General features: G+C 49.1%; 1 protein-coding gene across 3 annotated transcripts in view; it reads left to right on the forward strand.

The window, feature by feature from the left end:
- Positions 1 to 1327: 1327 nt before the first annotated feature.
- The window catches only part of Gad1 (glutamate decarboxylase 1), a 40413-nt gene continuing 16792 nt past the window's right edge, over positions 1328 to 24948 (forward strand). The window contains exons 1-7 of one of the 3 annotated variants that reach the window (XM_021182570.2): positions 1328 to 1684; positions 3107 to 3249; positions 6573 to 6635; positions 12049 to 12207; positions 13568 to 13810; positions 18674 to 18764; positions 23964 to 24144. In XM_021182570.2, the coding sequence (XP_021038229.1) occupies positions 3171 to 3249; positions 6573 to 6635; positions 12049 to 12207; positions 13568 to 13810; positions 18674 to 18764; positions 23964 to 24000 (672 nt within the window). In that variant the 5' untranslated portion in view covers positions 1328 to 1684; positions 3107 to 3170 and the 3' untranslated portion in view covers positions 24001 to 24144. Of the gene's footprint in view, positions 1685 to 3106; positions 3250 to 6572; positions 6636 to 12048; positions 12208 to 13567; positions 13811 to 18673; positions 18765 to 23963; positions 24666 to 24948 lie in introns of those variants that run through there. The other 2 variants (XM_021182576.2, XM_021182551.1) reach the window with 2 other exon arrangements.

The raw sequence follows: 24948 nt of genomic DNA on the forward strand, positions 1-24948 counted from the left end.
GGGGNGGAAGAGGACTTTTATTTGAGTCCGAGAGAAAACATCAATGTTCTCTTTGGTCGCAAGGAGCAGCGCAGTTACTTCAATCCCTTTTGTTGATCAGACCTTATCCTCCCAGCCCTGAGGCTTCGAGCTCCCTCACGAAAATTTCGGTGATTTATACGATTTGTTTTGATGTTTCCGTTGAGTGGTGATGAAAGTCGCTAAGATGGTCACAAAAGAGAGACAGACAGACAGACAGACAGACCTGAGATAAACCATTGAAGACCCAGAGGTGCACATGAATAAACCGGTCTGCTGCGCCACAATATGAGGGAAATCTCTATGAAAACGAGTAAAGCGATCATAGAGTACTCACCACCACTCAGACAGGCCCAAAATTCCAGTTTATTTTGCCCTCAAAGAATAAGAAACGGAGGGAGAGAAAAAGGAAAGCCAGGAGGTAGCGGCGGGAAGGCTAAAAGAGGCCGGCAGTTACAGAGCCTTGCGGGCATCTCCAGGTGTTGTCTGGGGCGCACCAGGGAAAAGGCCGCCAGCACGGGGTCTCTGTGTGTTTGGCGCCCTCTGGTGGAAATTTTTCCGATACCGCCTTTTTGTGGTGGGGGACTTCACCCCGATCAGTAATGTGCTTAAATATTGCCAAGAGAGAATCATTGAACAGCGTGAAACTGAAAATAAGCGAGGAGAGCGGGCCAAGACACGGAGTGCTGTCCTGGCTTCCTGGAGCCACCCTCCGTGCTCTGCTGCCCCAGGCGTGTGGAGCGGCACTCGTGCGTGTTATTAACCTTCAGACATGATCAATTACGAAGATTTCTTTTACCCCTCTCCAGGGAGAGGGCTCAGAGAAAGGGAAATAGACCCCTTGCCTCTTGTGGTGCCAGGTAGCTGTGTTCGAACGAGGTAGTGTGGAGATGGACTGGAAGAAGAAACTGGAGTGCAGAAACTCCAGGGTCTGGGTGGTCCCCTCATCTCAGCTTTGCCTGTACAGCCATACTGGCTCAGTAGAGCGCTCCCTAGGACACCACCCAGAGAAAACCTTCTGGAATCGCCAATCCAGGACAACCACAGGAGATTGATCAAGGCAAAGCAAATATTCTAGTCTTCTCCAAGATACGGGAAGGAGGGCTAAGAAGAGGAGCAGGAAGAATCGCCCAGTGAGACAAAATTCTTCCTAGGAATTATATTTTTCCTTGCCCTCACCCAACATTGCCTAACTCAAAAATAATTTAAAAACAACAAACAAACAAACAACAAAAACAGAGCGTGCTGAGTGCATTCTGGATTACTCATAGGACTTTGTCACACACACACACCCCTTTCTGGTCGCAAACCCGTGAGCTGGATTTATAATCGCCCTACAAAGCTCCAGAGGCAGTCAGACACCTGCAAAGGAGCCCCAGCGCTCCGCGGACGAGCTGCCCCCGCGAGCAGCGGCCTCGTGATTCCCCCCGCCGAGCGGGTCCCCGCCTCCCCACTCCGCCCCCGCCTCCCCCAAGCCCAGCGGCCGCCTCTCCAGATCTCTGTCTTCTTCAGGCTCTCCCGTGCCGGACCAGGGATCGTGCAAGCAAGGAAGCAGCCCTGGGGTGACACCGAGCACGTACGCCTGTGACAGAGCCGAGCCGAGCCGGGGGACGCTTCGCGGAGGAGTCGCGGGAGGGTCCAGCTCGCTGTCGCTGAACCGAGGTGGGTAAATACCGGATCGCCCGGACTTGCCAGAGCCCCGCCTCGGTTATTCAACCCGGTGCCCTCAGCCTGCGGCTTCTTGTCCAGCCCTTTGCCTCACCCCACCAGCACGCGCCTGTCGCCCACCTTCCACAGCCCAGTGCTTCCCGCCAGTCCTGTCGCAGCTGTGGTTTGGCGCACCCACCCCCCATCCCCTGCCCTCCTCGCTCTTGAAACCCTTATCAATTTCATTCGGGAGGATACATAGGGGCTGAAGTGACCCCAGAGCCATTTTTTTGCCTGCGCTTGGGGGATCGGAGCTCACGGTCGGATACGCGCCTGGGTAGCAGCGGCAGAAGGTGCGAGGAGCGATAACCTGTTACTTCCCCAGCACCCGCGTTCCACCGCCGCCCGCGGAGCGGCGAGAGCGCGCGCGGGGGGGACAGATGCTCGGCCCGAGGGACGACACGCAAAAGGCGGCTGGTGGGCTACGCTCTGCGGGGTCTTAGATTTACCCAGATTAGCGTTCTCCTCCCTCTCCTCTCATTCTTTCGCCCGCTCCTTCTCCCCATCTCTTCCTCCTCTCTCGCCCTCTCTCCCTCACTCTGTCCACGAACAAACACCAAATAGGGGAACCGCGCACTCTTCTATCCGAGGTCTCTTGCGCCCTAGGCGCAAATTCGCCACCGGGTGACGTTCTCCTTTTTACCCTCTGCCACCTTCTCTGGCTCAGTGAAACGAACTCTAGGGACTAGGTAGAGTAGAAACAGTGAATCTGGGACGGAGCCTCGCCCTAGGGTTGAGAAAGCTAGAAACGAGGTGGGACAAGAAACTGATCAGCAAGGTTTCGACACGCTGCCTTTTGGCTGTCTGGAGTGCAAGGTGACTGATTCTTAGCGGGTCAAGTCCTGAGGGGCGGGGGACCTATTTCTTCTCACCTTGTCTCAGCAAAGTCCCTGTCCCCGGCGCTGTGAGCCTCCTTCTTTCCAAGGAATTGGCCAGACACAACAACGGGAACCAGACACCGAACCAGACGTGCCCGCCCTGCACGCCCTCCCCCCTCCTCTTCTGCCCGTCCACCAGGCTGCTGGGAGCCCAATGGGGCTTGTCTCGGCTGGGCTGGAATTTGCTCGATGAGTGCTCCCTAGTGCTCCTGGCCCTATCCTCACCCCATCCCTCGCGCCCTGCACCCGCCTCCGGCGCCCCTTAGCTGTGAGCCTCACTCGGAGCACCCCGTTGCGCCTCTAGACTTGAGAGTCGCCCGGGGCTACTGTGCCTGCGCCCCAGTCCCGGAGCTAGCGAGCGCCTCCCCACCCCCTCCCACCGTCCGCGCACCAGGACCCAGCCAGCTTGCTGCCCTTGGTCTCCCTTCTGTCTCCGAGACTTCGGTGCCCCGGGCCGCAGGACCTAGAAGCTCTCCCGGCACCGCTCTCCCTTCTGTTTGCAGCCTGTTCCTGCGCCCAGTCCGCGGGGGACCCTTGAACCGTAGAGACCCCAAGACCACCGAGCTGATGGCATCTTCCACTCCTTCGCCTGCAACCTCCTCGAACGCGGGAGCGGATCCTAATACTACCAACCTGCGCCCTACAAGTAGGTCCTGCCCCAGTTTCCTATTAAATGGACTGCAGCGAGGGTGGGGGCGCTGGCACTGCGGGAGGCTGCGCTGTCGGAACGCGAAAGGAGAGAGTAGAAATGATGGAGGCTGAGAAACAAATGGGGCCCTATCCCAGGTTCCTGCTTAGAGGTCATTTGGCTGCCAGGGACGCGAGGTTATTCCCAGGGCACCGAAGAGCAGCGAGGACTTCACAAGGGCCGGGCAAGAAAGATCTTTGGGGGTCTACGGGGCAGAGACGTTCAAGGAGCTGTGTTGTGTTTTTTTGTCTGACGGGACAACAGGGGTCAGAACAGAGGGGCAGTGTGAGGAACCTGGAGTCTCAGCGAGAACAGTTTCCTTAGCTCTAGGTTTGAGATGAGACCTGACCTCCTCCTCTCCTTTCCTCCACCCGCCCCCCCCCCCCCCCCCCCCCCCCCCCCCCCCCCCCCCCCCCGCCCCCAGCGCTGTACTCACAGTCCATAATCAGGGGAAATTTCGACGTTAATTGCAGCTTTTAGAAAACTCTGGGTCCCTAATTGCTCCAAATTTGCGTCTAGCTATTGACGAGTGAGGGCGAAGCCAGGGGCGTAAAAGGTGCACAAAACTGCCTGAGATTCAATTAATTACATCTTAGAGACAAAAAAAAAAAAAAAAAAAAAAAAAAAGGGGGGGGGGGGGGNNTTNACNCCCNCCNGGGGGGGGGGGGGGGGGGGGGAGCGTGGCAGCTAACTAGGAGATGTGGCTTGGCAAGCCAGGAGGCAAAAGCACCCCTGTGCTTTTTTTCTAGAGACCTGTCAGCAGGTGACAAGTCTTGGGGAGAATAGAGAAACCAGATAAAAGGGCATTTATGCTTCCCATCCGATCTGTCTCTAATTCAGCCTGACTTTTTAACTCCACATAGAGGACTGGAGTCGTGGGATTTGTTTATCTTTTTTCCATGTTGGGGTTAAGTCTTTCACCACCCCTCTCCCAAAATTCTATCAGCTCCCAGACAGCTCCGCGCCCCCTCCCACCAGAATCTCTACAGAAGAGGAGCTGCGGGAGATCTGTGTGGTGGAGAGTGCTTTATGTTGGCGTCTTTATGGCATTTATTGTAAGCCCCGTGAAAACAACAGTTCCCGTGTACACAAGTGGCAAGCAGAAGGCAGAAAACCCCCCCTTTGAATTTCTTGGTGCAGACTCTGAGGCAGGAGACCCTAAGTCCTCAGGCCACCTTGCAGTTCTCTTAGCAGCCCCGGCTTCCTGCACACAGGCAAGCGACAATTGCCCACACAACAAAGCAGATCCCAGGCAGAGTCGTCAGTGCCGGTGGCACGTGATCCAGGCCTTGGCGGTGGAGCCAGCAGTGAGTGGGAGCTGGCCCCACCGAATTCGAGGCCTGCACCCCTTTTGTCTGTAGATTGGACCCGGATAGATTTATTTTCCAGTCCTCCCCACATCTTACTCCAGTCTTTATCCCCCAACACACACCATTATTCCTTCTGCAAGGTTGGGGGCCACCTTCCACACTAGGCACCTCTACATCCTAGCAGATTATCCTGTAGTCCTCAAATGCCCAGCCTCAACAAAGGCCGAGTAGATGATCTGAGTCCATACAAGGTGTGGTACCTCCGGAAACCACCTAAATGGAGGCCAGAGATCTAAGGACACCCCACCCCCACCTCCCTTCCCTGGGAACCCCTAACCCTTAACTGGAAAGCCTGAGAGAGCTTGCCTGCTCTGTCTAATTTCTGTCCTCCCTGGAAGACACACCCCCACCCGCCCAGTTTGCTGTTGGGCTCTGCCTCTGCAGGGTCTACCGAAAGGCGTCCCTTTCTGCTCCAGTATACACTTTACACACCTTGTACCCTCACACCTTATCCCAGCAACCCCCTGGCAAGCAGGAGCCCTCCTGCCTATTGCCTATCCGAAAAAGGATTCTCAACTCCGGCCACAACAAAGGGTTTCTCGACCCCCATCTCTCTTCCTACCTGTTTTTTATTAACGCCTAACTTGGGGCGTGGGGGACGGCACTGGAATATTTCTGATCGCCAACCTCAGGCCAAGTGACCTTGAGAAACTGTAGCCTCTGCGCTGAAATGATTTTGTCACCTGAGTCTTAGACCTACAACCCTTTCCTGGGTTCTTCTGGTGATTAGATGAGATTGGAGTTTAAAGAGAAAGCACAGATACTGGGTGGAAGTAGCGCTTTATGCTCCCGGTACTATTATTAGGGTCTTGGTGTTGCACAGATTTCCTGTCTGTCACTGGAATTCCTACCGTGACATACTGTCTCACGTCAGGCCGGTTCTTCGCCCCTCTGGGGCTCTGTTGTGCCTGAGGTTTAATGGATGCCACTTTGCTTATCGCAGCTAACACTCCCGCACCGCTGGGGTGGAGGATGGGAGGCGCCTTGCTTGGAGGGATAGGAAGGGGATTTCTCCTAGGGCCCATCTCAGGAGTCTATGGGAAGGCTTCTCCCTCTTTGCATTCTTTGCTGGGAGTTAACGCGAAAGACCAGTAGACCAGAACGCCTTGAGACTGGCCTGGGAGAAAGGGCGGGAGGGGGGGCGGGGGGCAAGTCCTGCCGCCCGCGTTTCAGACCTGGAGAAAGGTGCTCTCACCAGCGTGTTTCAGACTCTAGAAGTCGGGAGGAAGGGTTAATGAGGGGCAGGTTGCGAAGGGGGGTGGGGTGGGGTTGAGGACAGGACGGCTGGCGCACCATTGTCTTCTCGCCTCCCCAGTCTGACTGGAGCAGCCATGCGAGTCCGATCATCTACTCAAATACTATTTTTCACCCAATTAATTCTTGAACTCTTCCGCGACCCCATTTCATGCCAGTTTATTTTAAGCTGCCACTCAGCTGGAGACCCGCCAAGAAATTATGAGACGTTTGGGTCCCAGATGCCTCTGTGTTCCCTATCTTGAGCGGGTGTGTTGTCGCCCTTCAAGTCCGAGGCCTGGGACCTGGGGCTGGGCCTGGCGGGTGGGTGCTGGGTCACACCAGTGCTAAGGTCTGGATCTTTGTGTGTTGAGTTCACCTCTGCCTTGGTGGGGTTCGCTTGGGGGCGGGGTCCGTGGCTGTGAGGCCCGGTTCTCCAAGACACGGTTCGGTTCCTGAAGCCAACAGTAGGCAGGAAACATGAGGAGAGCTGGGAGCTCTATCTGAACCAAAGATGTAGGGTAGCTAGCTCCTTGCTCCTTCCAGAACAGCTTTTTCCGTGCCTTTTCATGAAAACCTCCACAATCCTCGCGAAAACCTTCGCCCTCTACCCAGTTTCTCATTGGTCCGACCCTCTCTAATTTCCACCCCTCTGTCTCTCTCTCTCTCTGCTCCTAGCGTATGATACTTGGTGTGGCGTAGCCCATGGATGCACCAGAAAACTGGGTCTGAAGATCTGTGGTAAGTAAACAGGCCCTCAGGGGCTGGATGGATCTCGAGGGAGAAGCGACTGAATTTGTAGGAGAGTCCCACATCCTAAGCGAGACTCTGACCCATCGGTCTAGTATTCTGTTTTACTGTCCCAGCGTCCAGCGGATGCGGTCCCTTGGAGGCTCCTACCCTCCTGTGGCCTCTCTCACTTGGCAGGAGAGGCCTTTTCCTTTGGAGTCCTTATAACCAGAAACCGCATAGTTATGGGGACTCAGTTCACCCAGTATGGCCTCAGAAATTGGGATACAGCACCCCCAAGCGGCAGCCAGGCTATCCTCGCCGGCGCTGGGCTGCTTGGAGTAGTGCGTTCTGCTCTCGAATGTGTAAAAGCTCATAAAAAGTGTGAACCGGTCTGATTTTCCCGGCCAGACCAAAGGTGCAATATCTATCAAGGCTGTAACTGACTCTTCGTGGTCCCTCACTCCATCCTCCACCCCACCACCACCACCCCCCATTAAAAGTGACTTCCCCAACTTACGGGGTTTGCACCTAATTGCCACGGTAATTCAAATTTCGTTCCTGGGGCTTTAGGGGCCCAAGAAAGGAAAAAGGTTGCCTGCAGCTCTGGGTGGCCTGTCTAGGGGAGATGCGAGCAGGGCGGTCTAGACCGTTTGTCCTGCAGGTCTTCGACGGCAACGGCGCAGAAAGAAAGGAAGTGGGGCAGGTGCAGAAAGGGGGCTGCAAGGAGGGAGGGGATGTTGGGGAGGGTGGTTGACTGGCAGGATTTGCCAGCAGGAAAGAAAAACAGATCCGAAAGCTAGAGAGGAAAAGGAATGAGAGGATCTGAAATGAAAACGCCCAAGGAAAAAACGGGGGCGGGGGGGGGTGGGATTTGTTCGAAGGGACACAGCCGAGTGGCTCCGGCTGAACAATGAGGATTTGCTTTCCTGACTACATTTCGCTGTCTAAAATTCTCTAGCCTTATCGGGCCTGAAAATACGGGTGTCCCCAGGCAGGGGGTGGAGAGGCGGGGGAAGATTAACGAGGGGCTTATTAAAGAGCTATCCGTCAGCTGTTGTGCTCGAGATAGCAGCCGAGCGGGCGCCGGGTGCGGAACCCTCCCCAGCCTAAGAAGCTCAGGGAGCCCGAGGGGAGTGGGTGCTATTGAGGCCTGATCTTCCCGCACCCTCATGCCCCTCCCCCTGCTTCCGGGTCTGTGGTTGTTTAGAATCACTGGGGAGAGTGGTTATTTAGGGCCTTTGGAAACCAGCGTCCTTCCGCGTTTGGCCGTGCAGCGCCCTCCTTGCATCACTGGGGCTCTGGATCCGGGAGTCCAGTATTTGCGGGTGGCGAAGACCTAGTGCGTTTGTTTAGTTGCGAGACGTAGTACATTTTCTGGAAAAGCTTAGCCCTTCGGCCATAGGACCCAGAGGTTTGGGGACCTGACCCAATCCCTGGTGCTCAAAACTGGTGGGCAACACCAGAAGCGGTCTCTACGTTGTTGACAGCCCCGAGCTTTGTTCTATTAATAGCCTCTTCCCACTCCCACCCAGCCATTCCTGGCTTAATGGCCCGTTTCCTGCTTGGTCCCTTTTGGCTCTCGCCTTCTGCCTCAGTCGTTGTCGCGCAAGCAGCAACCGACTGGCAATCAGAACGGAAGGGACTCTGGGGTCTCTGGGTGAAGGCCACTTGTCTTAGAGGCTCCTGACCTGTGGGAGAGGGTGAGTAGGGACAGTGGTCATCCTGCCTCCCGCTGTTCTTGCTACTGGCTCTTGAAAGACAAGGTCCAAATGGTCCTGTTGGAGACAACCGGGATGTCCTGAAAGGGAAAGGGGCCAGGATAAAGTTAGAGCAGTTGAGACAGAAGTGGAGGCTCTAAGTTATTGTTACATTTTCCACCTTGCCTCTTCTGACAACCAATGCCATGAGGTAGTGGACTTGGAGGTGGGGGGCTGTCATCCTTAAAGAGATTTCTCTCTGTACACACACACACACACAGAAAGTTACAACCTGAGTGACAGAGAGGAGAGCAGAGGACGAGACTTTCGAGCAAAATAACATAAGGATTCATTTCCCATGCTTTGGGCCAACTCTGGCTTTCCATTTTAAGCTAGTGGAAGCCAAGTATACTGGTCAACTAATATTGACCCTGAATCTATAGCCTCCACTACACCCCTTCCCCAGGCTCACTTAATCCCCGACCCTTCTGCATGAGGAGTACTTCACCTTCTTGACCTAATACCACCGTTGCCTTGACAGCCAAGGATCTAATAGTCTCTTTCTACCCTTGAATCCAGCACCCTGGAAGGTCCCTAAGCATCTGCATGCCTTGCTGAGATACAGTTCTCACCCATCCCCTACCCTGCTTCTTGTTACCCCAGGAAATGAAGCTGCAAGGATGGCCCTGGGGGTCACTACTCAAGTTCTCAGCTCCAGAGGCTGAACCCCAGGGAATAACCAGATGGAAGAAACCCAGGGTTCTGCTGGAGATCCGCTGCAGGCACGGTAGCATGACCTAGATAGAGTAACCAAAAGCTTGTGGCAAGAACTGGGCTCTACCCTTGTGTTCCATCGCTTTCCTCTGCAGAGGTCTGGAACTTGCTGCTCAGACAGTCCTTCCACACGTGTGTTTAAGTTTTTATTATTTGCCTATTTTAAAGAGAGAGATACCTCAGGCACTCTGTAGCTCTGGCTTCTTGTAAAAAAAAAAATGTAGGCAATCTGTTAATATGCTGTGTGCCCGTTTAAAAGAAGAAGACGAAAGAGGAGCTCTTTTCTCTAAGTGGCTTTGGTGCTGGGCTTCAGCATCCCCTCTGCCCAGTGACCATGTGTCTTTATGCCACACCAAGCTTGGAGCTCCACTTGCAAACAGCTGTCTGGAGCATGCCATGCCACTCTCTGGTTCCACAGGGCTCACTGGCAGTAAGAATGAGGAACAGCCACCAGCAGAGGGGGAGTCCGTTTGGGGATGCTGCCCATCTTTATTTGAGTGCGGGTGGGTGGCCATCTATGACTTGAACCAATACAAGTTCAAGATCCCTTTCTTTCCTGCGACAGTTACAGGTTAGCCCTAAATGCTGGTGGCTGGGGTATAGAACAACAGAGAATATAGGGCATTCCTGGGCAGTCTCAGAGACCACTAGCCAGGACCCCTTTCTAGTCAGACTGTTGTTGAAGCACCCACTCAATATTATTCTCCCTTCAATTTCATTCTTCCATTTTGGAGAAGACAATAGCTCCTAGCAGGGCCTCTCTGAGCTGTGAGGAGCTTGGATTATTTTAAAGGATCTCAATGATTAAAAACAAAACCAAACAATGCTTTCCTAAAGTTAAAGAAACGGCTTTGTATAGTAAATGTTCACATCAGCAGTCCCCAGTATTAGAAACAAAAAAAGCACAGTTAACATTATCACACCAGGGTTTTAAAGATTTATTCATTTATTCATTTTTATGTATGTGAGTACACTCTAGCTGTACAGATGGTTGTGGGCCTTCATGTGGTTGCTAGGAATTGAATTTTTTAGGATCTCTGCTCACTCTGGCCCAAAGATTTATTTATTATTATACATAAGTACATTGTATCGGTCTTCTGACACACCACAAGAGGGCATCAGATCTCACTACCGGTGGTTGTGAGCCACCATGAGGTTGCTGGGATTTGAACTCAGGACATGCAGAAGAGCAGTCAGTGTGCTCTTACCCGCTGAGCCATCTCACCAGCTCCCCACATCAGGGTTTTAAACACAATTTACAATGCAGTATGAATGTGCTGCCTGAAAAATAAAACCAGGATCTAGAGAAAATTCAGATTCTTGCCTTACAGAAAAGGTGGCTCCAAATGGCATGCAGATCTAAAGTTTTGTCTCCCCGTCTCACCAGCACATCTCTGGGTGAGCACGTATGGGAACCATCCTGGGAGAGGATATCTAAAACCTAATCTCCCTGCCTCTGGCTTCCAAAGCGGGTGCAAGGTAGGAAGGGGTGGGTTCTCTCAGGAATGAGCCAGAAGCCTGGGCAGATGGCAGAGGCTCCAGAGTAGGTCTTAGATGGGCAGGACCATCCTTCACTGGGTCACATGGGTTTGGTTTCTCCAGTCAGACCTACTCTCTAGCCATTGTAGTGGACAAAGGGAACAGTGTCAGGGGCCAGGACCCTGTATCCCTCTAGTGAATGAGTGAGTACTGTCTCCTGGCTCTGGACTTTAGAATCTTCTCTGTGATGTCTCAAAGATCTCGGTTGCCACAAAGACAGCTTTGGAGTCACCAAGAAATTTCGTGTTTTCTCCCTTCATTATGCTGCCTCTGGAGTTAAATTTGAGGCTGTGTTGGAGGTACTGTTGAGGAAAGAGCACAGGGTTCAGTGCTTGGCCAGGAAAGGGGAGCAGGCTCCAAGTTGGCAGGGAACCCCAACTCCAGCCCATTGGAGTTCAAGCCTGCTTCCTGGAGCACCGCTGTGGGTATTTGCACTGTACACCATGGGTAAGTGAGATTTCTCCTCCTTCTTGGGGGAAGTGGTGTAGTGCTCTGAATCTCAGCCTGAGCTCTGAATGAGTTCATTTCAGTATGCCTCTTGGAGAGCTTTCTATCATGGCTGGAGCAGAGGTGGCCAGCTGCCAGACAAGCTTCCGGGATGGTGGGAGATTGGTCTCACTTCATCCGTCTCGTCCTGAATAAATAGCAAACAGCTCTTCTACAAGTGCTCCATAAATACTTAGAGCTGAGCCCATGTCAAGGCTGTGAGATGTGGAGGCTTTCAAGCCCTTTTCTCTAATGCTGTTATCAATGGAGAGAGGTTCAGGAAAGAGCACACTGCATTTTTGAGTCAAAAAAATATTACACTTGTGATATTTGCCTTATCCTTCCTCCCTCTGCTAGCCTCACCCTCCTCCTTCTCCTGCCCCACCCAGCTCCCTTAGATGTCCTCCCTTCCCCCCTCTGCTGTCTTCACCCTCCACTCTCTTCACTCTACTGTCCTCTCCGTCCCCCCTTCTGTTGGTCTTCAACCTTTTCCCTCTTCCGTTCTCATCCCCCCACCCCCCGCCCCGGGTTCTATAGCCCACAAACCCAATGTTGGCAGCATCCTCTCTGGGTCCCTTCCTTCCAAGCCCCATCCTGGGGCGGGTTACTGGAGTGGAAGCTGTCTGGTCAACTTAATTCTGAGTTTGCTGTCGTGTTCAGAAAGGAGACGGGGCTCACTTGCTGCTTTTCTCTCTTGCATGACTGGGCCTGTGCCACTGATGACGCTTGACACAGCCCCTCCCCGCCTGAAGGCAAGCAGTGCAGAGTCACTGTATATAAAGCACAGACACTCGGTGGCTTCTCTTCTCAGCAAAAGCAAGAGCCTTGCTTGGAGGGTTAGCCTGGTCGGGCAGCCTGGTTGGGCGGCTGGCCTTTGGTGGCTGGGTACTTCTCAGTTTCTCTGACCCTAGCTTCTTGCACTTTAGGCTTCTTACAAAGGACCAATAGCCTGGAAGAGAAGAGTCGTCTTGTGAGCGCCTTCAGGGAGAGGCAGTCCTCCAAGAACCTGCTTTCCTGTGAAAACAGTGACCAGGGTGCCCGCTTCCGGCGCACAGAGACTGACTTCTCCAACCTGTTTGCTCAAGGTGGTTCCTCCCCAGGCCCCACCCAGCTCAGACAGTTGGTCTTGATCCCCCCCCCCCGCCCCCTGAAATTTTATTTCTTTATACAACAAATGCCATTACTCTCTGTGAGCCCTCATGAAGTTTGAATGGAACAGACTCCTTTGCTTCTGCCCAGGTCCCTGCGGGTTTGGAAGGTAGTTGAAGATATCTGTACACCATTCAATTCTAAAGACACTCCCAGAGGCAAATAGGGACTCACAGAATCTCAGAAGCTAAAGGAATCTTACGATCCGAGAATAAAACGGTTCTTTCATTAGCATTTATCCTCCAAGATTATCAGCCCAATTCCCAAGCCCCCAACCCCAAACCTGCTCTGTGAGAAGCTGTACATCTGAGCCTCATGACTAAACACGGGAGACTCTTTGAAGAGCTTCCTGTAGATTCTGCTGGCTCTGCAATGCAGGCCTTGGGAAGTGCTTTACCAGTCTTTCCTTGGTAGCTTTGGGAGCTCCCACTTCCCAGAGCTCCCACAGAACCCCAGAAGCCTCAGCCTCACTAAACCTCTGAGACAGCCATGCCCCGAATGGCCACACAGCCTATTCTTGTACTCTCCTGGAAACTTCCCTCGGGAAACCCAACAGCTCTTCTTCCTGCTCATCCCCCTTTCTAAGTCTGCTCGACAGAGCCTAGAGCCCAGGGTACTTCCAGACACTTAAAAAAAAAAAAAAAAAAAAAAGGATGATGCCAACAGAAAGACAGTGGTCCCCTCTGGCACCTTCTAGAGCCCATACCCATAGCAGCCCCAACCTCTGCCACCCACAGACCAGGCAAATCATTAACACCAAGCCAGATGCTCAGGACACCTGGTCCACGGGAGACCAACAGAAGTACTTCACATCGTGTTCCTCCCAGGTGTCCATTCAGCAAATGGACAGCTGCCAGGGTCAGCTGCTCAAGGTTTCCTTAAGCTCTCCACTCCTCCCCCATACGAGCAGTCTCGACTATTAGGAAGAGTGTGAAGCCCTAGGAATGTATCAAATGTCTGTGGGCATAGGGCATCCTTCTGGGGACTGGCTGGCCAAAACTCAGCGTAGATCCATATTCTGGAAAGCAACTGAGCCCCCGGCAGGCTGACCCCGGAAACCCCTGAACCGCTCTGCAGGCTGACCCCGGAAACCCCTGAACCGCTCTGCAGGCTGACCCCGGAAACCCCTGAACCNGACCCCGGAAACCCCTGAACCGCTCTGCAGGCTGACCCCGGAAACCCCTGAACCGCTCTGCAGGCTGACCCCGGAAACCCCTGAACCACTCACAGGCTGACCCGGGAAGCCCAAGTACGAAGCAGGTGGTAATCACTGTTTGGCTTCCCCTTTCTGCTTAGATCTGCTTCCAGCTAAGAACGGGGAGGAGCAAACTGCGCAGTTCTTGCTGGAAGTGGTAGACATACTCCTCAACTATGTCCGCAAGACATTCGATCGCTCCACCAAGGTTCTGGACTTCCACCACCCACACCAGTTGCTGGAAGGCATGGAAGGCTTTAATTTGGAGCTGTCTGACCACCCCGAGTCTCTGGAGCAGATCCTGGTTGACTGTAGAGACACCCTGAAGTACGGGGTTCGCACAGGTAAGAGTAAGAGATGGGTTGACCATCACCTAGCTGGCTGGGAGCATAGCCAATTCATTTGGAAGAGGCCCCGTCCTGGTGAGGCAAGACAGCAGGTGCCCAGTGATCACAAGGTCACCATGGGCCCCAAAGACTGAAGCAGGCCAGGCACAAGGTCATCATTTCTTTTAAAACTGAAGAATATGCAGCTATAGGGTGACAGGTTGTTTCGTTGTTTGCTTGGATTTTGTTTTAGGCTGTTTGCAACCTAAACAGAGCAGAGTGACCTGTCCCTTTGTCCTTACTCTGGTCCACCTTGTTCTGTTTCATTCTGAAGAACCCTGCCTCTGTTACCTGCCCCTTGCACTGGGAAACTGCCCTTTTCCCTCTCTTTTGTAGTCATTTTCTAAGGGTTGTCATAAAAACCATCACCATGGAGACTGGTCCTTTCACAGTCTTGGAGGCTGAGCCTTCACAGATGTCAGCAGGACCTTGCTTTCTTTGAAGGCTCAGAGAAGATCCAACCTTGCCGTTGTGGCTTCTGGTACTTGTGGACATTTTCTTTGGCACTCCTCAGCTTGTGGGTGCCTCACTTCAGCCTCTGCCTTGCCCTCCACTGGGCCTCTTCCTTGTGAATGTTTGCCCATATTTTCTCTTCACAAAAGGGTGCCCTTTCCTTTGGATTAAGGACTACCCCAATGCAGAATGACCTTATCTAACTTGTTTGTATCTGAGAAAACTCTATTGCCAAGTAGAGTCATGTTCTACAGGAACAAGAGATTGAGACTTGAGTTCATCTTTTTAAGGAACACAGTTCAATCCAGAACACCCAAAAGAATCAGTGCCTGCCCGCCCGCCCTCCTCTCTCTCCCTCTCCCCCTCCTTCTGCCCTCCCCCTCTCTTTTTCCTTCCCCATCTCTCCCCTTATATTTTATTCCGATGAGTCACTAGTCCTCTTGCCCCTCTTCGCCTTTCCCAAGTCCTCTCTAATCAGCAATCCTAGCTCAAGTGGTTACTTTGCAATCACCCCAAGTTCAAAGATGTTTAAAATCTCCATCTGAGCTGTTTCTTAGCACCAAAACGAAGAACAGTTTCTTTGCCTGGTCACTCTCTTCCCTCCCAGCCTGCTTAGGTCTTCAGGGATTGGAGGGTCCTCAGCCATCACAATTGCTATCACAGCGGGGAAGCCCCAAGGCAAGGAATGGCAACTTACTGTTCTTTCCACTTCTTTCTCTCTCCACCTTTATTTACCATCATCTAAACCCCTAGAAGAGAAATAGATTGAAGATGAAGTTCAGAGAGACTGGTGGCGATAAAGTTGATCAAGGTGACTGGATGTCAGAAACAAACTATTGCAGAAAACTAATGAAGTTAACCAAAGAAGCTACATAAATAAAGAATCCCACGTAGCTTTTGAGGATAGCCAACACCACTTGCCTAGCTATAGTTTCATTTTTAAAATTATTGCATAGACCAGATTCACTCGCATGCACAAAGTCCGTTTGTTAAAGAAGCTCTCATCAACCCAGCTCCACTAGCACCACCCTGATCGGATGGTTAACCTGACGGGTGGTTAACCTGATCGGATGGTTAACCCATTCCTGAGAAGTAGTATCGCTCTCCTGGCTTAAAGAAGAATCACCATTCTGTGTTCTAGCTTGGTTTGTTTTGGTCAATGTTTTGTGTCTCATCAATTTGCTCTATCTATCTATCTATCTATCTATCTATCTATCTATCTATCTATCCATCCATCCACTAAAGGCCAGAATGTCTATCAAAGAAAACACAGAATTAAGTCATGACAGCATCTCCCGCCTGTGGTCAGGGAAAGCAAGCTGTTTGCTCCCTGTATAAGCCCACTGAGATGTTTAGTCTGAGGCCACCCACCTCGGATTAGCACAACCGTTTCCGGAGGCAGGCATCTGCATTTACAGAGCGCATAATCTTCCAGACCACGTGGACATTTCTGCTGCCCTTCACAGGGTTGGCACTGGTTAAAGGACATTATTGCTGCCATGTCAAAGCCAGCTCCTGGTTGACGATCTATCATTTGGAGTATACATTCAAACAAGAGACTAAGCCCCCAACACACATCAGAAACATTCTGGAGGATATTAGTGCATTAACAGCCAAAATAATGAGTTGGGTTTTAATAACAAAAGCACAGTGTTCCAGCACAGTTTAAGAAGGGAAACGGTGGCGTTTGAAATCGCTCCATGAATTAACAAAGGACCCAGCACACATAGATTTTCCAAGGACTGATGCAGAAATGAAGCAGCCTTCAATCAAGCAGCCATGTATTTCTGGGCTTGTTCTTTTTTTAAACTTCTCATTATGAAAAATTTGAACTTACACCAAAGTAGAATTATATAATGAACCCCGTGCACCCAATACCCAGCTTTAACTCTCACCAAGTCCTGTTGACCCCTTCTCTGCATTGTATGGAAGCAGGGCCCATACAGAATATTACTGCCTCAACACATATCTGAGCCTTCATGAATTTCCTTTAAAAATCATGTCAGTGTTTTAGGTGAAAAACAAACAAACACCTAAGCTCCTTAATACTTAAAATATTCAATTGCCTCCTGAATATAGGAGTGCTTTTGTTACATACTGTTTCAATTCAGCCCAGTCGGGACCCAGTAGTTTATTCGTGAGGGAAACTTACTTTAAAGTGACTTTCTCCCCTTACTTGACATTAAACCATGTATTACTCAGCATCCTGTCTGTGAGAACTAAAAGCAAATCTGGGTTTGGACCTAAGGGTACCTGCCTGTGAAGCCAACACTTAGGAGATGAGGGTGAGCTCCAGAAGACCCCCAGTTTGAGGATAGTCTAGGCTATGAAACTAGACCTGTCTTTTAAAAAGCAACAGAAAGAGCAAAATATGAGAGGGGTGGACAGAAGGATGGAGAGAGGAAGGGAGGAGAAATGGAAGGAGAGAGAGAGAGAGTAAACAACTGACATCTAAGCTATGTTGCTGTTCAGTAGACACTCTGTTAGAGAGTGGAGGCGGCAGATGCTGTAGCCATGTGAAAAGGGGTGCTTGGGACCTTTGTACTTTATCTCCTGTACAGACTGTTTCACTTTGTTTCAGTCTGTTTCCGTTCTTTGCTCTGCTCTGCTGTGGGACTCTAATGCAGTATCAAATAACACGTGATTGCATCTATTTATAGCCAGTACTAGCTCAGAATGAAAGAATTGTTGTTGTTGTTGTTGTTGTTTTAAGTTTTCAACGGGCACAGTATATACTTCAATGGATTTCAACGGCAATATTACTTTAGGATATTTTATTGTTTGACAATTTCATATGTGTATAAGATGTAGCTTGATTACAGCTGCCCTAATTGGCCCCTCCCACTCTCCATGGATCCCCTAAAAATCTTTCCTCCTACCTTCATGTTGTCTCTTTATTTTTTAATAATCTACTGAGTCCAATTAGTGTTGCCTGATCATTCCTAGGTGTGGAGCCTTCCACCTGACTGTGGCACCTACCAGCAGCCATGTTCCCAAAGAAAAGCGTCTCCTCCTCTCCCAGAACATTGAGGGAAGAACAGATTCTCAGGGAGGGGACTTAGACTAGGGACATTCAAACCCTAGGTCTCTGACAGTTATTCACAGACAATGGCAGTTTCCACTGGAAACACAGCAGTCAGCAAATCTCTGCAACATCTCTGTCACATACTCCCTGGATAATCTATTGTAGGACCTGCTTCATGACAGCTGAGCCAAGCCTGAGTTTTTGGTGAACATCAAGTTAGCAAAAACTTGGCAATAGTTGTAAGTTTGCTGAGGGCAGATCCAGTTAAAGTGCACTGTGGGCTGCACGGGACTTTAGAATCACAGGACCTACGTGGTTCTGTGCTCAGTAACTGAGTGAGGGGTGGTCTGCCTGCTCACAGAGAAGATGCTGGGTCAGCTAGCTCTTAATCTGCTTAGCTCCATGACTTTAATGAGCACTCTAGATGGGCAAAGAAAACTGATGCTTGATATCACATTTGCCCCAGAAACTCAGAGAGTGATGGTTGGTCTCCATATCAGGTCTGAGCGGAAACTTCCCCCAGGCTTGGTTTGAGCCACAAAACTCAGAGGTCTATAGCCTCTCTCTGTTAGCCAATCTCAGCCTGGCACTTAAGGTTCTTGGGATATTGAAGTAAAAGTTGCAATAGTTCTAAAAAGAATAAGAGCTACCACATTCCTCAATAGGAAGTTAAGAAAAGGTCTTACTTTGTAATCCAGACTGGCCTTGAACTCACAATCCTCTTGCCTCTACCCTCGCAAAGTGCTAAGATCACAAGCATGCATCACTACACAGGACATCCCACATCCTTTCTCATAACCGAAGAAATAAGTGTGATGGAGGAGCTCACCTGAAAGTCAACAAATAAGATATTGGAAAGTATGGTTCATGTCACAATTCTCAACTTTGTGTGTTTGTTTTTATTTTTAATTTGTATGGATAGATTGCTTTGCCTGTATATGGCACTCTGCGTATTCCCATGTGCCAAGCGCCTGCAGTGTTCTCAGAAGCCAGAAAAGGGCATCAGATCACCTGGGATTGGAGTTGCAGATAGTTATAAGCTACCATGAGGATGCTTGGGACGGAACATGGGTCCTCTGGAAGAACAGCCAGGGTTCTTAACCACTGAGCCATTGTTCCAGGCCCAATTTCTGGTTTTTAAATTTAAATGCATGCACCCTTAGAAACATAGACGTCTGAGGGCACCATCGTTGTTAGTGGTTGGTCACCTTCTTCCTCCTTCTCCAGGAGAGAGCTCTGTCACACCATAGGACAGAGCTTGTGTTGTGTGCTCCAGTCCTTTGCTCTGAAGATAGCAATGAAAATGGCGGCTTTGCCTTCATGTTTGCCTGTTATCTCTCTAGGTCACCCTCGATTTTTCAACCAGCTCTCTACTGGTTTGGATATCATTGGTTTAGCTGGTGAATGGCTGACATCAACTGCCAATACCAATATGTAAGTCTCCTGTGTTCTTTTCCTATATGCATGCACACATGCTGAATATGGCTGTGGTTTACACATTTCACTCTGATGGCTCTGTTCTCTTGGAGTTCACTCTTCTCATAAACTCTTTTAGATCTGCCACAAGGTGAGAAGCTATTCTTGAATAGTGTACTAAGAGCATGCGCGTGAGAAACGGTAGCTAGCTTTAACATTTCCATGTGAAATTGCCCAGCAGATTCTTTCTCTGAGTGCACATCGTAAAAGGTCCGTCCTTGGGGCTATGGTTTTGGTTTCCTTTCCCACACAAGCACATTGGTACTTAACACTGAGGCTATATTTTCTTCATAATTAAGCTATTATTTGCCATGAACCCGTTTGATCAACCTATTGTTTTAAGTAAAATTTCTACAACTTTCATCTACTGCAGATATGGCATGTATTCATTTCAAAATAACTGGCAGCTTTTGCTGAGTTTAACACCAACCTGCTTATGTAGACAAGGCTTTCATTTATTTCTGCTATTTTTTAAAATTTACATGGAAGTTATTCCAAGATTTTCAAGGTCCAAGTACAACCTGAGCAGTCTTAGAAATCACCCTGTATGTGTCCTCTCTGGGGGTGGGGTGGGGAGCTAAGAATGTATTATGAGATATGGCGGGTCACCATAGGTTAAGGACGATTATCTTTTTCTCGATACTAATGACAGTGTTTTACTGCTATCAATGAATTCAGACAGTGGCATAACATTCAATTAAAGTATCCAAAGGAAATTAATGAGGCAAATGTATTACAATAATTTAATGATAGCTGCATGAGAACCACAGGGGTTTCTGTCACTACTGCAACATTGGAAAGCTATTTATTTGTTATTTGTTAATTATTCTGTGGTACCAGGCACCAAACCCAGACCTTGGGCACGCTAAGCATGTAAACCCGGGCCTAGGGCATGCTAAGCATACATTCTGCCATTGTGCTCCCCTTTAGTCCCCAACTCATTCCTTAAGTTTGTTGCAAGATCCTGAAAAGTGAACTTCGGTGAATGAGTGGGTTTGTGAGAAGCCTCACATGACAGCTGACAGAACGCTGGTTATTAATGTTCAAGGTAACCTGCTTTTCTTGACCTGTGGCCAGCCACAAAGCCAAAAGGGCATCTTGAAACTACAGATTGTTCATGTGCCTCCCAAGGCTGCCTAATGCTGTGACTCAAAATACTAAAACTGCCTTCAGAAATCCAGACAAAAATTTCAAAGTAAATAGGGCAAGCAGAGCCTTTTGGGCTAAAAGGCATAAAAATTAAGCTGATTAAAGAATAAAAGCAGTTTCATCACACTTGCTGATCACACGTCACGGCATCTCATGGAATGTCTGTGTTGGCCTACTGAGACTTCAAAAGTCAGGAATTCAGGTCAGGGATGCAATCAATCCATGACCTCTTAAACACAAAGCCCCCCACTCCCCACCCCCCAACTTCTGCCATCTTTATTCTATTATGGTTTGCAGAATAAAATATTTATCACTAAGCACAAGCACCATAACATACTAGTTATAACTTGGAGAAAGTACACTAGCGCTTAATTGTAGCGTCTAGCGGGAAGGAACAACTTAACTTAGAAAACGCAGTCTGTTTGTTTTAACCCAGCAATTTAGGAAATAAGTGGGAAAAGCAAAGTGAAGGGTAGGTACGAATCAGGGCTGGGGATGTGGCTCAGTGGCTAAGCATCTTCCAGGCTGTAGGTCTGATCTTTCCTGACCCCCAAAATAACACACATTCAGCAAGACTCAAATCCCATAGGCCCTGCACTTATATCATCTTTGTATGTGCTCTAGAGACTTCTGAGTATCACTTCTAATGTGTAGCCGATATCAAGATAAATAAAGGGTTTGCCCCTTTTAACCATTTATGACCAGATCTTCTAAAAGCTTCCCTTGAACCAGAAAACTATTCATTGCAGGTTCTCCTCCTGACCGCTTTTCAGTCTATATTAATAAAATCGAAATTCTTCGCTTCTCCCTTAGCTCTCAGCTCAGCTATGAAACACTAAATATGTCCCAGCCATCCGAGGTCAAGGCCAAGCTAGCTAAGTGACACATAATAATTGCCTCTGCACTGAGCAGGAGGTATTTGTAAAATATGATTCGATTCCAACAGATCAATAGAGAAGGTTATTTAAAATAGTGAGAGAGTTCCTGTCAGCTCCTGAGACAGGCATTGTGCGAGGAAGTGATAACTGTTCTCTAGACAGTCTCCTCAGCCAGGAGTCCTGGAAGATCATGGCGTACGGCAGCATCACAGGCACGCAGGGAGCATCTGCTCCCTTGTGACAATTCCTTCTTCAGCTAGGAACACCTGTACAAATAAGCCTGAGGGATACTGGCAGGAGAGCTTCCTTTATTCTGGCCAATTGTGATTTAATTGCTGATGTGTTCATACCTCCTCTCCCACCCCACATCTGCTGGATTTGGGTAGCACTGGTAAAAGAGCATAATTAGTATCCTCTGAAAAGTCCTTTCAGAGAAGGATCTAATATCCTCTTTCAGATGGATCTGAAAGATCAGGTAGGCCATCTGACTGGCTAGCAAAGAAAGAAAGAATTTCATGCCCGTGCTTTTATGTCAGCTTGTACATGCGGCTCTGGCACCTGTTCTCCCAGGCAAGGATGGAGGTGAATACAGCAAATGTGTAGCTGTTCTTGGCATGTACTCCTCTTCCAAAGCAAGCCCACCAAGAACAACTGTGTGAGCAGGCTGTGTAAGCAAAGACACCTGGTATAATATGGAATTGCGACAGCAAGATCTGTCTCTCCGCTTTACTGTGAGCTGGAGGGTCTTGCACGCGTATTGCTCTATTTTCACCCTGGAGAAATTTTCTGTGGAGTCATCGGTCATCACACACTGAGGGGCGAGCTGTCAGAGCAGAGCCTGCACCAGGCAGTTCCCATTTGTCCTGGGGAAACAGCTATGAGTGGGATTGCTGACCCTGAAGCAGACAGCTGAGATCGCACACAAATCAGTGTTCCTCTTGAGTTTTTATCTTTTCATCGGGAAAAGAGGAGGCAGTGGTGTCTTCCCTCCAGGGTGATCCTAAAGATTTAACTATAGCTCAGTCCTAAGATACCCATACCCCAGGAGACGTAGGTACACATAGCCTCCTGGCTCTTGTTTCTAACACTTGCCATCTTTGTACTAAAGAACATCTCCCTAAGTTCCCCTTAAACATCTTACTTATGTCCCCTGCCACATCTGTAGAGAGAGGACATCTGAGAATCATAACAGCCGCTAATGTGGAAGTCTTTCATTAAAGTCCTCAGCCTGGAAGTCACCAAAAATCCAGGTTCCTTTGTGCCTTTCTAGTCCATTTTGTGCCATGAAGCCCTCAGCTACAAAGTTCCTTCATATTGCTTGCTGACAACTGGAGTTCTGGTCCTTAGTCTCTCTTTCGAAACTCAGGAAAACAAGAGGGCATGAGAGACGGAGGGACTAAGGAAGAGAGTAAGGGAAGGAGGCAGGGCCGGCAAAGTAGGGACATGGTATTACCGCTAGGAAACCTCAGAACCACATGAAACTCTTTCCACCGAAATTGTTCAGCCATAGCTAGCCCCATGGTTGAGTGGAAGGAAGCAAGAAAAGACAGTCTCTGTTCTTGGTGAACCACACTCTCAACAGACTGTGGTGAAGGAAAAGACAGTCAATACTCTTTATGATTGGCAGTAACAACACAGCAACAGCATCTTGACAACTTTGGTTCACTTTGATTCTGAGTACATCTCACTGGCAAGCTGAGGTGGACTGTCGAGGGGCTGACCTACCTCTCCACTGAGTCCTCTCTTAATATCCTCCCATCTGCTGTTTTAAATCCTTAATTCCAATCCATGTCATTCATTGTATGCCATGGTCTTTTGAGGGACTATTTCACTGATCTCAGATCCTGAATTGTAGCTATGTGCTTTGACCTCAGTACCCCACCAGCTTCTTCCAGATCTGCATTGACCTTTGGTTTCTTGATGTCATCTCTCACCTGTCATTTAGAGAAGAGATTCCTAACCTGGGGTCCAAACTGTAGGGAGAAGAATCTCTTACAAGTGTGCACAAACAGTGTGTATATCCACACCTTTTTACTTGTAGTGTTCCCAGGATTCCTAAAGGGGTCTGTGATCCAACTAAATCATGAGTTCTAGAGTAAACTTCAAAGCCTTTCATAGGAATATGGATACAGGAAAACACCTTTCACTATAATTACAAATATGACCCAAAATGGACAGGCAGGGTCAGAAGTATCTGGAACAAAACATCTCAATAGCCTGTTTGTCAGATTATGAATCTACAGTCATGGCCAGTAAGTGTCCAGAGGAAACTTTGCAAATGTGTAGTTGTCCTAGGCACACAGCTCTGCTCTTCCAAAAGTTTTCTCCAAGTTTCTAGGAGAGGAAGGATGTAAGGACTAAGTTCTGGAGTCAGTATAGTACTAGCCATGCTCTATCTGGTCCCTCAGACCAAGGCAGAGACCCTCAAACAAGATGCATCTGAGGTCAAGAGCCAAATGCTCATTTACCCTACTAAGTTTCGATCTCAAGCTGGGAATGGTGTCTAAACATCTGTCTCCTCCAAACACGGGACGGTGAGGGACCTAACAGCCACCCTGTGTCTGGTGAACAGAACTGAAAGAAGGTTTAGGAACCACATACCCACCATAGATAAGGCTTCAGAAGTACATGAGACCAAATAGTCCCCTTTGGGAGCTCTAGACTCTTCTTGCCTGTCCTGATGGACAGGAAGACTGATTTATGCAAATGTGAGGGCTAAGTTGATGCTATCCTGCAACACATATCAAACCAACTCCTTGGTTTTCAGTCCCACACATTCTCCCTCACATGGTTCCTACCTGGTGTCTGATACTGATTTGCCTCTCACTTAGCTTTCATCCAGTCTTTGAGCAAATTCTGAAATTGTGGTGTATGGTTCAACTGTTTCTTTCCTTGACCTCAAGAGATTTCTTATTGCTATTTGATATTGTGAGATCCAAGCACACAAACTGCCATCATTTCCTCTTCACCATGCAAATATTTCAGCCATTTCAACATTTCCAAAAATCAGTGGAACTGTAGATCATACATTTGTTCAACGATGTGGAGATGCGAACCATGAGTTTGCCTCTTGCTACACTCAGCATCCCAGGCTAAACCAGGAACCCTTCTCTTCTTCTTCCTTTATCAGGCCATCAGACATGAGGGAGTGTTGGTTGCTACGGTGATGGGGCTCAGAGCAGAACCAAAGCATGAGTGTGACCTCCAGAGGTGATGGTAACTGAACACATGTTCTCCCAGGGTCTTGCTCCCAAAATTTCAGGGGACCTCCAAGGAAAATGGACATGATCCTTTCGAAACAAAATTCTTCTCCTTCTCCCAGCAGACATATCCTGAGGATCCTCTTGGGTCTGTTGTCCTCCTGTACAGACACATAATTAATGTGACTGTTTTTTTTTTCCTTCCTGATTAAAGCTTATTGGCATCACCTGTGTTTTACTTAAAGCCATAGTTATCTTATTCTTGCAAGTAGCTTTTCTAAATCATTAAGCAAGATTCCCATTAGTCTTTGGCTTTGGCATTCAACCCCAAACTCCTAAATGATGACGATGCCTCCTGTATCACTTGGCTGGGTCGGTCTAGGCATCTCTTTCCAGCTAGGATGGTCTTGGCTCAGCCTACAGACACCAAAGCTTAAGAACTTCAAGGCAAAGCAAGAAAAAAGAGCCTTAGTGTTTAGTAAACGGATTCTGTCTTTAGGCTCAATTTTCTGTGAGTGGTCTTCCTTGACTTCTCTTGGACCCTGTTTAGCACCCCGATCTTGCTTCCATGACTGTCCTACCAGACAGTGCTACCACTTTGAACTTCTTTTAAAAAATAAAATAAAATAAACCATGGCTTGCTTCATTTACATCTGTTCGTTGGGAGACACATGCAACCTGCCAGGAGATCTAACACTCACAGTCAGATATGTATGCAAGTTGACTGTCTTCTTGTTTATAATTTGTAATTAGAAAAATAATCACTTCTAATTATTTTTGACAGATATTGACTCCAGAGAAGTATAGATACACAGTTTTCCTTAGGGGTTATTAGAAGAAAGAACATGTAGATAATTACATTGAGATCTTTAAAACATGGGTCAATATTCCCAATTATCTTCACAGTCAGCTTTC

This window comes from Mus caroli, chromosome 2, assembly GCF_900094665.2.
Source record: "Mus caroli chromosome 2, CAROLI_EIJ_v1.1, whole genome shotgun sequence".
Classification (NCBI taxonomy): Eukaryota; Metazoa; Chordata; class Mammalia; order Rodentia; family Muridae; genus Mus; species Mus caroli.